Here is a 13,520-nt window from a genome sequence, read left to right on the forward strand (position 1 = left end):
CTTTGTTTTGTTTTTCAAGATTTATTTTTTGACAGAGAGAAAGAGACAGCAAGAGAGGGAACACAAGCAGGGGGAGTGGGAGAGGGAGAAGCAGGCTTCCCATGGAGCAGGGAGCCCGATGTGGGACTAGATCCCAGGACCCTGGGATCATGACCTGAGCTGAAGGCAGATGCTTAACAACTGAGCCACCCAGGCGCCCAAGCGTCCAACTCTTGATTTTGGCTCAGGTCATGATCTCAGAATCATGAGATCAAGCCCCCCGTCAGCCTCTACACTGGGCATGGAGCCTGCTTAAGATTTTCTCTCTCCCTCTCCCTCTGCCCCCAACTCCCCACTCACATGCCTGCTCTCTATCCAAAAAAAAAAAGTATGAATTATCATTTATTTTTTAAAATTAATTTACTTTTTCTCTTATTTTTTTAAAGTAAGCTCTAGGTCTGGGGTGCCTGGCTGGCTCAATGGGTAGAGTGCGACTCTTTACCACAGGGATCTGAGTTTGAGCCCCACATTGGGTGTAGCTATTACTTAAAAATAAAATCTTTTAAAAAAATAAAAGTAAGCTCTAGGCCCAACATGGGACTTGATCTTATTTTGGAACTACCTTTTGATTCCATCAACTGAAATATGCCGAAAAACATTAAAGTCACTTAATATTAGCCTATGTATAACTCAATAAATAAGATAAACCTACAGCCAAGAGCCTCATGGGTGGTTCAGTCAGTTAAGCGTCTGCCTTCAGCTCAGGTCATGATCCCAGAGTCTTGGGATAGAGCCCTATGTTGGGCTCCCTGCTCAGTAGGGAGTCTGCTTCTCCCTCTCCCTTGGCCCTTGGCCCCTGCCCCCTGCTAGTGCACACACACTCTCGCTCTCTAATAAATAAATAATCTAAAAGAAAAAAGAAACCTATAGCCAAAATTTTATATAACCTCAAATTCAAATAAATATATTACTTTGTACTGCCATTACCCCTAAAACAAAGAATCAAGAGTTGCCTAAACTATTTTGCAACAGTGATAAAAAGGCTCTATAATGATAAATTATAAACCAGCAACTTGTGGAAATTTCTTATATAACAGCTTCTTGAACAAGCTCTGATGATGTTCAATGGCTTGTCTCTAATGAGATTTCAATAGACATAAACAGAAAATCTCATGTTTCCAACAATCAAGGACAAACTAAAAATGCTGATAAGCTTTTCCATTAAGTATGAAAAGAGGCCAGACATATTCAAAGAAAGTTCTCTTCTAAGCAATTGTCCCTTTGGCAGCTTCTAGAGCTCTGCCAAGCTTGAGATCTTTTTTTTTTTTTTTAAGATTTTATTTATTTATTCATGAGAGACAGAGAGAGAAAGAGGCAGTGGCAGGAGAAGCAGGCTCCCCCCTTGGAGCAGGAAGCCTGATGCGGGACTCAATCCCAGGACCCTGGGATCAGGACCTGAGCTGAAGGCAGATGCTTAACTGACTGAGTCACCCAGGCACCCCAAGCTTGAGATCTTTAATACTAAAATATCCCATAAACTTTTGGCAACATCAGGTACAACTGTTAATGGTAAAATTAAGAAAAACTACATTGAAAAAATTTTTTTAACTACATCACTTCAAAACTGCATGAACTGCACACCACATGATTTGCCAAAATTATGAGACTTCCATTAGAGCAATCCCCTCTTTATAAAAGAAGAAAACCTCCACATTTGAATAAAGAACCTATCAAAGGTTTGCAAGAAAATATCTTCAACATTTCCTGAGACTTCTCTTGAAATGGAGAAAGCAAAATCAAATGTCAAAATTTAGTTTTATCTTGCTACTAGAGGAGTCTGTAACAGAAAGATCCATGTCCAAAACCTAAAGGAGCTTAAAGAAAAAGGAAGAGCCATTTCACTCTCCAGATCTTTTGTGCTTTATAGCAACAGCTAACAGAATTCATCAAGTTCACAATACCACAAAAGTAAGGGCTATGAGAGCTGCAGTTTCACAGTAAGGGGACTGCTGTGAAGGGAATTTAGTCATTCTGGACAAGAAGGGGGAAAAAACCTGAAATTTTTAAATACAAAGGAACACCACAAAGATTATTAATCTTTTTCCTGTACTCAACATCTTCCAGATCCCATAAATTAATGAAAATATTAAACAGCTAAAGGTTCAAAAATGAAAATGGTATAAAGTAAGTTCAACTGTTTCTTGCCTCAGTTAGTTAAATCTGAGAGAATAAAGGAGAACAACCAAATGTGACAAGGTGGATAACCTGGAAGAAAAAAAAAATAAAAACCTACCTTTTTTGTTGAAGGAGGTTTCACACACCAGCATCTCTCCTGGACCCCAGTCAAAACACATTTGCTTCTTCTTTGAATTCACTCCCGGAATCAACTAGTTAAAAAAAATTTAAGAAAAGGGGAGGGGGGCACAGACACTGTTATTTTTACTAAAGGCTTTGCTTTCAAATGATTTCCAAGTAGAACGCTAGAAATAAGTGGCCATGAAAATTAAGTGCTAATCTATGTATACAGCTCACCGTGTGGTTGAGGTCAGCCCAGTCTGTTAAACCCTGAATAAGCAAGTGAGCTTTCCTGGGCACCTCAACTCAGCCTGCCACTTTGCAAGTGTTGATAAAAAGGAAAGCTATCCCTAATCAACTGCTATGTTGTAATTTAATGATCTATAGTTCAGAAAAATGGAATTTTAAAAAAACAGAAAAGAAATCAAACTGTCTGGGGTGCCTGGTTGGCTTAGTTGGTTAAGCGTCTGCCTTCAGCTCAGGCTGTGATCCCAGGGTCCTGGAATCGAGTTCCATCGCATCAGTTCTTTCTCTGCCTCTGCCTCTCTCTCACGAATAAATAAATATATCTTTAAAAAAATGAACTGTTGGGGTGCCTGGGTGGCTCAGTCATTAAGCGTCTGCCTTTGGCTCAGGTCATGATCCCAGGGTCCTGGGATCGAGCCCCGCATCGGGTTCCCTGCTTGGCGGGAAGTCTGCTTCTCCCTCTCCCACTCCCCCTGCTTGTGTTCCCTCTCTCGCTGTGTCTGTCAAATAAATAAAATCTTTAAAAAAATAAATAAAAAATAAAATGAACTGTTACTTACTAAAAGGAGCCCTCCAATACCATGGCTTCTGAGCCATCTCTTTGATGAGGACTCTCAATTTTTCTCTCCAACTCAGATCAACCCCTTTGAGCCTCAGCCTCATATATCCAAATACCTAATCCACACCTTTATAGGTTACCTAATCTCTAGAGCTATATCCATAACATCAGAACCAAAAAAGAACTCTTGATGCTCATCTCCAAGTCTCATTCCATTCCCCCACTGGGAGAAAGCCTTCCCCAACTGTTAGGAGTAATCTTTTGATTATTCTCTTTCCCTTACCACATCTGTCCAATCAGTAAATCCTGTTTACTCTTTTTTTTTTTTTTTAAGATTTATTTATTTGAGAGAGAGAGAGAGAGAGAGGGAAACAGCATGAGAGGGGATAGGGTCAGAGGGAGAAGCAGGCTCCCCACTGAGCTGGGAGCCCAATGTGGGATTCGATCCCAGGATTCCAGGATCATGACCTGAGCCGAAGGCAGTCGCCTAACCAACTGAGCCACCCAGGCACCCAACCCTGTTCTGCTCTTAAATAAGCCTGAATCCAACTACTTACATGTCTACCAGTCTAACCCAAGCCACCATCAACTCTCATATAACTGCAACAGCACTTCTCAGTGCCTGAAATGACTCTCCTACATGGTTATTACCTCACAAGGGGAGGGGATTCCGGGATTCTCATTCACTGCCTAGAAGAGACCCTGGCACAAAGTTGGCACTCCATAAATATTTTTGGCAGAGAATAAATTTGGCTGGCAATAATCTGGTCTCAAGACAAGTGCAGTCAGTTCTTAGGAAGGGCTAATGCAGTCATTTAACTACTAAGCAATGTCTAGTAAGCCTTTTTCTGTACTGTGCTCTAGAAATACAACAATGTATAATACAGTTTCTGCCCTCCAAAAGTTAGCAGTCTACTGAGGAAGTCCAATAAAAAAAGGCAGTAAGAAAAGTGGAGGGGCGCCTGGGTGGCTCAGTCGTTGGGCATCTGCCTTCAGCTCAGGTCATGAGGGATCGAGGCCCACATCGGGCTCCCTGCTCAGCGGGAGGCCTGCTTCTCCCTCTCCCTCTCTCCCTGCTTGTGTTCCTGCTCTCGCTATCTCTCTCTGTCAAATAAATAAATAAAATCTTAAAAAAAAAAAAAAGAAAAATGGAGAAATGTTAAGGCAGAGATAAACACAAAAGAGGATGTTTTAGCAGACTCTTAATGGATGAATAGGCCACGCAAGGGGGAAGTGTTATACACAGTGGTACTGAAGCAAATGGGTATCCATAGCAGAAAATAAACTTCACACCATAGACAATATAAAACTTAGACACAAATGTAGAGAAAAATCTGTAAAATTTGAAAAGCATAGCAGAAAATCTTTTTGATCTTAAAGTAAGCAAAGATAGGACACAAAAAGCGCAAACTACAGAACAATTTATAAATTGGGACTTTATCAAAATTAAACTTGTTCTTCAAAAGATTTTTTTTAATTTTTTAATTTTTTTAAAGATTTTATTTATTCATTTAACAGAGAGAGACACAGCGAGAGAGGGAACACAAGCAGGGCGAGAGGGAGAGGGAGAAGCAGGCCCCCCCACGGAGCAGGGAGCCCGATGCGGGGCTAGATCCCAGGACCCTGAGACCATGACCCAAGCCGAAGGCAGACGCCTAACGACTGAGCCACCCAGGTGCCCCTTCAAAAGATATTATTAAGAAAATGAAAAGGCAAGCCACAGATTGGGAAAATATCTGCAAAACACGTATTTGATATCTAGACTATATAAAGAACTCTTACAATTCATTCATAATAAATAACCCAATAACAAAATGGACAAAAGATTTTAACAGCCATATCACCAAAGAAAATATATACATATAACATATAAGCACATAAAAAGATGCTCAGTATCTTTCATCATTAGGGAAATACAAATCAAAGTGATAATGAGCTATCACTATATACCCACCAGAATGGCAACGGCTAAAACTTAAAAAGACTGACCATACAAAGAGCTGATGAAGATATGGAACAAATGGAACTCTCACACTTGGCCGGTGCATAAATGGAATCTGGACAAATGACAGTTTATTTTATTTTTTTTAATATTTTATTTATTCATTCATGAGAGCCAGAGGGGGAGAGAGAGAGAAGCAGAGGGAGAAGCAGGCTCCCAAGGACCAGGGAGCCTGATGCGGCACTCGATCCCAGAACCCTGGGATCATGACCTGAGCCGAAGGCAGACGCTTAACCATCTGAGCCACCCAGGCGTCCGACAGTTTATTTTAAATATGAATCTGTCCTATAACCCAGCAAATCTACTTCTAGGTATTTATCTTAGAAGAAACAAAACAAAACAGGCAACAAAAACTATAACTTAGGGGTACCTGGGTGGCTCAGTCAGTTAAGTGGCTGCCTTTGCTCAGGTCATGATCCCACGGTTCTAGGGTTGAGCCATTTGTCAGGCTCCCTGCTCAGTGGGGAGCCTGCTTCTCCCTCCCCCTCTGCCAGCTGCTTCCCCTGCTTGTGCTCTCTCTGTCAAATAAATAAAATCTTTTATAAAAAAAATTTTTTTAGAGGCACCTGGGTGGCTCAGTCGTTAAGCGTCTGCCTTTGGCTTGGGTCATGATCCCAGGGTCCTGGGATCGAGCCCCGCATCGGGCTCCCTGCTCGGCGGGAGGCCTGCTTCTCCCTCTCCCACTCCCCCTGCTTGTGTTCCCTCTCTCGCTGTGTCTCTCTGTCAAATAAATAAAATCTTTTTAAAAAATTATTTTTTTAGGGGCGCCTGGGTGGCTCAGTTGGTTAAGCGACTGCCTTCGGCTCAGGTCATGATCCTGGAGTCCCGGGATCGAGTCCCACATCGGGCTTCCTGCTCAACAGGGAGTCTGCTTCTCCCTCTGACCCTCTTCCCTCTCGTGCTTTCTCTCATTCTCTCTCTCTCAAATAAATAAATAAAATCTTTAAAAAAAAAATTATTTTTTTAATTAAAAAAGATTATTCTACCCTCTACTTTGAATCTATATGTAAACATCCTTAAATCTGATTACTAACTGGCTTTTGTGTGCCTTAATGATAGGAAAAAATTGTGTAAGAGCAGACACAGCTGCCATAAAAGGCGACTCGATGATATCAATCTCCTGAGGGTGTGCTTAGAGTAAGCTCAAAGAACACATTACCTCTCAAATACAGACATGACTGAGTTTGAACTTGCATAGTTGAGGTTTAGACACTAGGCTGCAGTTCTATCAAGAAAACACCTCTCTGTAAGGCTGTGTCAACAAAGTCAATCAGTTTCCTACCTGGTCTCCCCAACACCAACGTGGAGCTGAGCTATCAAAAGTCCATCACCACTACTGGTGTTAAAAATATGCTTAGATCATCTTCACTCAATTTGTAAAAGCAAGGCTAATTATCATGGCTCAATATCAAAGTAGTGACTCCCCAGGGTTGTGCAGGTTACTGGAAAGATGCCCCCATCGAAAGATTCTGACATAAATGGAGGAAGGAAAGGCAAGATGATGTGTAGTTTGAAAAAGCTCCAGTGATTCTGATATTCTAATTTTTCTTGTCACTGACACTGACACAGTCCTTGAAACATAATATTTAAAGTAATTTATATAGGTCTTAAAAAATTAACACTCTACAGCAGTAAGTTTTATAGAGTAACAACCCACATTAACTGCTATTTACGATCTCATGTCTCATTTTGTCCAGTTGGCTTTGAAATGACCCTCATGTTTATTTTTTTTTAAAAGATTTTATTTACTTGTTAGAGAGACAGAGCGTGGGCGAGAGAGAGAGTGAGCAAGGGTACAAGCAGGCTCCCTGCTGAGCAAGGAGCCTGATGCAGGACTCGATCCCAGGGCACTAGGATCATGACCTGAGCCGAAGGCAGACACCTAACCGACTGAGCCACCCAGGCGTCCCTGACCCTCATCTTTAATCTCTGGTTTTGCCAAACACTGCTTTTCCATCTGATGGCTTTAGCTGAAAACTGCAGGCATCTCAACTTTCTCAAAAGCAATAAATATACGATCAGGCAACCTGCAGTTTAGTGAAGCTTACAACTTACCAAGAGCTAAGAGGTGCAGAACAAGCCAATAATGGACAGAAATATTTGCCCTAGTCAGGGAGGTAAGGGAAGGCTTTCCTGAGAAAGAGGGTGCTGGTTCTTGCATTTGAAAAACGAGGAGATAAACCCGAGAGAAAAAGAAAGTGTTCCAGGCAGGAGGATCGGTAGGTATCTCATATCTAAAAGCCACGAATCTCTTTACGAACATTATGGATCATTCATATTTGACACTCGAAAGTCCAGACAGAACTGAAAGCAAACAGAGCGATAAGAACAAGAAGTCTCCGAGAATAAGTACTTTTAGTAAATCTTGGGCCAGCACGGCACAAGCAGCAGAACCCAAGCTCACGGTGTTGCGATATGAAGCTTAGATCTGCGGAAGACAAAAGCTCCTTCGACCTCTGCTTGGTCGGAGCCCGCTCACTAGAGCACTAGTCCAACAGGAAAAGCGAGGGAAGTGGGATGGGAAAGTCGGGAAGACAAGAGAGGGTGAGGGATGGAGTGAGGAGTGAGGCCTCCGAGCCAGGCATTTCTGAATATACAAAAAAGAGTAGAAAGCTAGCGACCCACTACTGCGACCCAAACACGAGCACCTAGCTAATGGGACCTCCGAACCGTGGCAACTGAGCTAGGGAGGGAGACAAGCCTACAGTGACTAAGCAGACACAATCATCGGACCGTGAAGGCAAGACTGTTGCGGGTGCCCTTACCGTGACGGTCGGCTCGCCGTCGAGTTCCTCCATACCGCCTCGCCTCAGCGCCCTGGAACTTGCACTGCCGCCAATACTCCCGGCTCAGGCCTCCCGCTCACAGCCGGCTGCGAGAGAGAGGACCCCCTCCGGAGCGCCTCCTGCACTGCCTGCAGGCCCAAACGCCCATCGCTACAGGGTCCTCTCCTCTCGGCCACGATCCTCCCTCTGCGACACTCTACACATGTCCCTCCTTCCTGGCCGGCGACAACACGACAGGGAAAACAGAGCCAGAGCAGCCTGTCCTCACAATAACCCTTCAACCAGGTCAGGCGCCGCCGCGGACAACTCCGCGCCGGCCAGGGAAAAGGCCCCCGGAGACGGCGGGAGCCGCGGCGGTGCGGTTGCGCGTGCGCGGGATGGGGCGGCTGCTCTGAGGCGAGTGCAGGCCCTGGCCCCGGGTTGAGCGAGCTCATGGTATCTCTGGACTCTGGCAGTTCTCGCTCCTGTGTGGTCTGCAAGTTAACGTCGTCGCAGCTGCTTCTCTGAACGGTATCCAGGCTTTGCCCAATCCCCGTCGGTCTACCGGGCTTGTTTATGAAGGCGGTCGCTGCTCCGCCCACCCCAAAACGCTCAAAAGGCACGCAGACTAAAGCGGCGGAAACAACTGTGAAATCGAGACAGCTGGGCTTGCTTAATTAAATACAAATACTAGTTTGTTATCTCACCAAAGCAAAGCAGAAAAGGGGACTTAAATCAGGGAATCCCAGACCTTGTTATGTAAAACTGAGAAGTGTTCCAATAACTTAAAGGAGTAATTTATTTTGTAAATGCCATACTTGCAAATACATACGCATACAGGGAAGAAAATAACGACTGTTTCTAAATTAACGAATAAGCAACTTTTCGAACGAATTGAAGATAATTCGAAATTTAAAGATAAGTCTTAGGAAATACTGCCTGGAAGTGTAGCAGCTGCTTTTATTTAGAAAAGAAATTTAATCTGAAAACAAGACATAATCTCAAAACTCTCCCTTCCCTGAGGTTCTTCTGAACGGCCTATTTGAATTGGTAGAAAAAGATGACTTGGAGTGGTTAGGAAAATCCTGTCACCCCAATAGTTCGTTCTTTTGAGGTACAGAATCTGTTAAGCAAAGGAAGAAAAATTCTTGTGGCTATCACAATTTCATCCAAATCTTTGTCTCTGAAGACAGCTATCCATAGGATGAACTTTAATGCAGTTTTGCACAAAATTCCACACTGTTCTACCATCTGTGTCTTAATGCATTTTCCAAATGTTTCACAGTTTCACTGATCTGAATGTTTCTAACACGAGTGGTGTGACTATGAAGTATGAGGAAGCATTCATGTCCATGCCTAATCTTTTCTGAAAGTAAAATGAACATTCGGGGTGCCTGGCTAAGTCAGTAAAGCATGCAACCCTTTGTTTTTTGTTTTTTGTTTTTTGTTTTTTGTTTTTTTGAGCATGTGACTCTTGATCACATTGGGTATAGAGATTACTTAAAATCTTGGGGCGCCTGGGTGGCAGTGGGTTAAGTGCCGGACTCTTGATTTTGGCTCAGGTCATGATCTAGGTCTTGAGATCAAGTCCCAAGTGGGGCTCTGCACTTAGCATGGAGCCTACTTAAGATTCTCTCCCTCTCCCTCTGTCTCGCCCCCCCCACTCTCTCTCAAAAAATAAAATTAATTAAAAATAATAATAAAGGGGCGCCTGGGTGGCTCAGTTAAGTGTCTGCCTTCGGCTTGGGTCATGATCCCAGGGTCCTGAGATCGAGCCCTAAGTCAGGCTCCCTGCTCAGCTGGGAGTCTGCTTGTCCCTCTTCCTCTGTCCTTCCCCCCCACACTGCTGATGCTCTCTCTCTCTGTGTCTCTCTCTGTCTCAAATAAATAAAATCTTAAAAAAAAAAAAAAAAACAGGATTAAAGACCAAAAAGAAAAACCACCTTTCTCAAAGGGAGACCTGAGAAAAAACTATTTGAATGACAAAGACCTTGGAAAATTTTAGTACTACAGTTTCTTGATTTTTTTTTTAAAGAACATACTTTTTTTAAAGATTTTATTTATTTATTTGATAGAGACAGAGATAGCGAGAGCAGGAGCACAAGCAGGGGGAGTGGGAGAGGGAGAAGCAGGCTTCCCGAAGAGCAGGAAGCCCAATGCAGGGCTCAATTCCAGGACCCTGGGATCATGACCCAAGCCGAAGGCAGACACCCAACGACTGAGCCACCCAGGCGCCCCAGTTTCTTGATATTTTAAAACTCATTTGAAGGGCGCCTGGCTGGCTTAGTCAGTAAAGCATGTGGCTCTTGATCTTGGGGCTGTGAGTTCAAGCCCCATGTTGGGTGTAGTGATTACTTAAAGATTAAAAAAAAAAAAGACCCTCATTTGAAGAAGCATTGAAATTGTCTGACCTTGGACTAGGTAATACTAGGTCTGGGAATAAGTATTCTGGGAATACTAGGAAAAAGTATTAGAAACATATTTTGAGGGCGCCTGGGTGGCTCAGTTAGTTGGGTGTCTGCTTTCAGCTCAGATCATGATCTCAGGGTCCTGGGATCCAGCCCCATGTCAGGCTCCCTGCTTGGCAGGGAGTCTGCTTCTCTCTATCTCTCCCTCTGCCCCTCCCCCTGCTCTTGAGTGCTCTCTCTCTCTAATGAATAAATAAAATCTTAAAAAAAAAGAAACATACTTTGGTCTAAGAGCACTACACACCAGCAACTTTACATAATCGTTCAAATACGTTTACTTTTTTTTTAAAGGAAACTAAAGCTAATAGAGTTATTATTCTATCTATGGACCTTTTTCTTCCTTCTAGTCCCTCGATATACTTCCAAGAATGAGGTTTCAATTACATAGTTTATAAATCCTCTTTTTCTTACGTATAATCATAAATGAATACTTTTGGAAAAACAATCATTATACAAATCTTTTTGTCTTGTCTTCCATAGGCTCCTCCTCTCCTTATATTGGTTGGTTTAACTCCTGAATTCCTGTATCTATACTGAAGAGTATTCAATCATGCAAGAGAAATTTCAACCTGAGGTATATCAGAACCCAAGGAAGACAGAATAAAATACTTCTGGAATCAAATAAAAATCTCCTAAAACGAAACATAATTATTGCCCAAAAGTCAAACCAGAAATCACTTTCAGTCACTCCAAAGTCAAACTAAGAATCATTCTCAGATCAAGCCAGAAGAATTGTGCTCTAGCACATCTCTAGATGTGGCCCATATAAAGTGCTAAGGGGATGCATTTAATGCATCCTAGTAAATTCAAATCTCCCTAGCCTGCAGAGAAATAAATACATATATCAAGCAACGTAACTATTTTGGAAACAAAGTAGAAATCTATAATCAAGAGGGGCGCCTGGGTGGCTCAGTCGTTAAGCGTCTGCCTTTGGCTCAGGTCATGATCCCAGAGTCCTGGGATTGAGGCCCGCATCGGGATCTCTGCTCAGCAGGCGGCTGCTTCTCCCTCTCCCTGCCACTCTGCCTACTTGTACTCTCTCTCTCTGTTAAATAAATAAATAGAATCTTGAAAAGGAAAGAAAGAAAGAAATCTATTATCAAGAAACATAGAGGGGTGCCTGGGTGGCTCAGTTGGTTGAGCACCCAGCTCTTGATTTCAGCTCAGGTCATGATCTCCTGGAGCATGGAGCCTGCTTAACATTCTCCCTCTGCCCTTCCCCCCACTTGAGCACACACTCTTTCTCCCTAAAAAAAAAAAGAGAGAGAGAGAGAGAGAAGCATACAAATATTTATGTACTTTGACCCTGTAAGTCCTCTCTTGAAAATTTACTTCAGGGGCGCCTGAGTGGCTCAGTCATTTAAGTGTCTGCCTTTGGCTCAGGTCATGATCCCAGGGTCCTGGGATCCAGCCCCACTCCATGCTCAGCAGGGAGTCTGCTTCTGCAACTCCCCCTGCCTGTGCTCTCACTCTCACTCTGCCCTCTCTCAAATAAATAAATTTATTAAAATCTTAAAAAAAAGAAAATTTATTTCAAATAACTTCAAAACAAAAATGGTATATTTTGGTATGTGCTATATATAACACAACAACAAAAATTTATCAATCTCCACACTATTGACATTTTGGACCAGAAAATTCTATGTTGTGAGAGCTGTCCTGTACGTTGCAGGATGTTTAGCAGAATCCCTGGCTTCTACCCACTAGATGCCAATAATACCCCTCAACAATTTTAACAACTGAAAATGTCTCTAAATATTCCCCATATTCCTTAGGGGACAAAATCACCTCTGTTAAGAATTGCTGGTATCAATGTTCAACCTTAGAGGAACAGAGGAATAACTAAGTAAATATAACAGCAATGAGATTGCCCGGCTATTTCGAAGAACTATGAAGAACATGGAAAAGACTCTCAAGATGTTTTAAAATGTTCACCTTTTTTTGTCCCCATAATTGTTTTTTTTTTTTTAATGGAAAGGGTTACACTTTTTTATTTTATTTTTTTAATTTAATTTATTTATTTGACAGAGAGAGAGACAGCGAGAGAGGGAACACAAGCAGGGGGAGTGGGAGAGGGAGAGGCAGGCTTCCCACTAAACAGGGAGCCTGATGTGGAACTCCATCTCAGGACCCTGGGATCATGACCTGAGCCTAAGGCAGACACTTAACAACTGAGCCACCCAGGCGCCCTATATGGAACTTTTGAATTACTATATAGTACACATGAAACTAATATAACACTAACTGGAATTAAAATAAAAACTTTAGAAAGAAGAAAAAGTCATCTTTTAGCATGTTTACCAGATAATTTTAAAATCAAAAATTGGGGTGCCTGGGTGGCTCAGTCGTTAAGTGTCTGCCTTCGGCTCAGGTAATGATCCCAGGGTCCTGGGATCAAGCCCCTCATTGAGCCCCTCCTGGAGCCCCTCCTGGAGCCCCTCCTGGAGCCCCACATCCAGCCCTGCATCTAGCCCCGCAGGGGGCTCCCTGCTCAGCCAGAGGCTTACTTCTCCCTCTCCCACTCCCCCTGCTTGTGTTCCCTCTCTCACTGTCTCTCTCTGTCAAATAAATAAATAAACTTAAAAAAATAAATAAAAATAAATTCAAAAGTAAACCAAAAATTTTTCTACAATTAAATTACAAATAATATTTCTAAAATTATATAAAGATATTTACATGTGCATAAAGACCAAATTAAAATTTGAGAGATAAGGAACACCTGGGTGGCGAGTTGGTTAAGTGCCAGACTCTTGATTTCAGCTCAGGTCCTGATCTCAGGGTTCTGAGATCAGGCCCCAAATAGGGCTCCGCACTGAGCACAGAGTGAGCTTCAGATTCTCCTTTTCCCTCCCCTCTGCTCCTTCCTCCAACTCACAGGTGTGCAGGCTCTCTCTCTCTCTCAAATAAATAAAAGCTTTAAAAATAAATAAAATAAAATTGAGAGATAAGTGTTGTATTATGGGAATGGGAATGAATTAAAATCTTTTATTCTTTATTTTATTTATTTATTTAAGTAATCTCCACACCCAATGTGAAGCTTGAACTCACAACCCCAAGATCATGAGTTGCATGCTCTACCAACTGAGCCAGCCAGGTGCCCCCAAAATTTTTATTCTTTTAAAAATAATTCCTGGGGGCGCCTGGTTGGCTCAGTTGGTTGAGCGACTGCCTTCGGCTCAGGTCATGATCCTGGAGTCCCGGGATCG

The 13,520-nt window shown here is 42.7% G+C and overlaps 1 protein-coding gene across 2 annotated transcripts in view; it reads right to left on the reverse strand.

Annotated features, from left to right (window-relative positions):
* NUP85 (nucleoporin 85) overlaps positions 1–13,520 on the reverse strand; it is a 42,495-nt gene that overhangs the window by 26,252 nt on the left and 2,723 nt on the right. The window contains exons 1-2 of one of the 2 annotated variants that reach the window (XM_028112750.2): positions 7,847–7,962; positions 2,273–2,366 (exon numbers count right to left, since the gene is read on the reverse strand). In XM_028112750.2, coding sequence (XP_027968551.1) covers positions 2,273–2,366; positions 7,847–7,879 — 127 coding nt within the window. In that variant the 5' untranslated portion in view covers positions 7,880–7,962. Of the gene's footprint in view, positions 1–2,272; positions 2,367–7,846; positions 7,963–13,520 lie in introns of those variants that run through there. The other variant, XM_028112751.2, reaches the window with a different exon arrangement.

This window comes from Eumetopias jubatus, unplaced genomic scaffold (genome assembly GCF_037043125.1).
Source record: "Eumetopias jubatus isolate StellerSeaLion01/CBP00866 unplaced genomic scaffold, mEumJub1_p1.0 scaffold_10, whole genome shotgun sequence".
Taxonomy (NCBI): domain Eukaryota; kingdom Metazoa; phylum Chordata; class Mammalia; order Carnivora; family Otariidae; genus Eumetopias; species Eumetopias jubatus.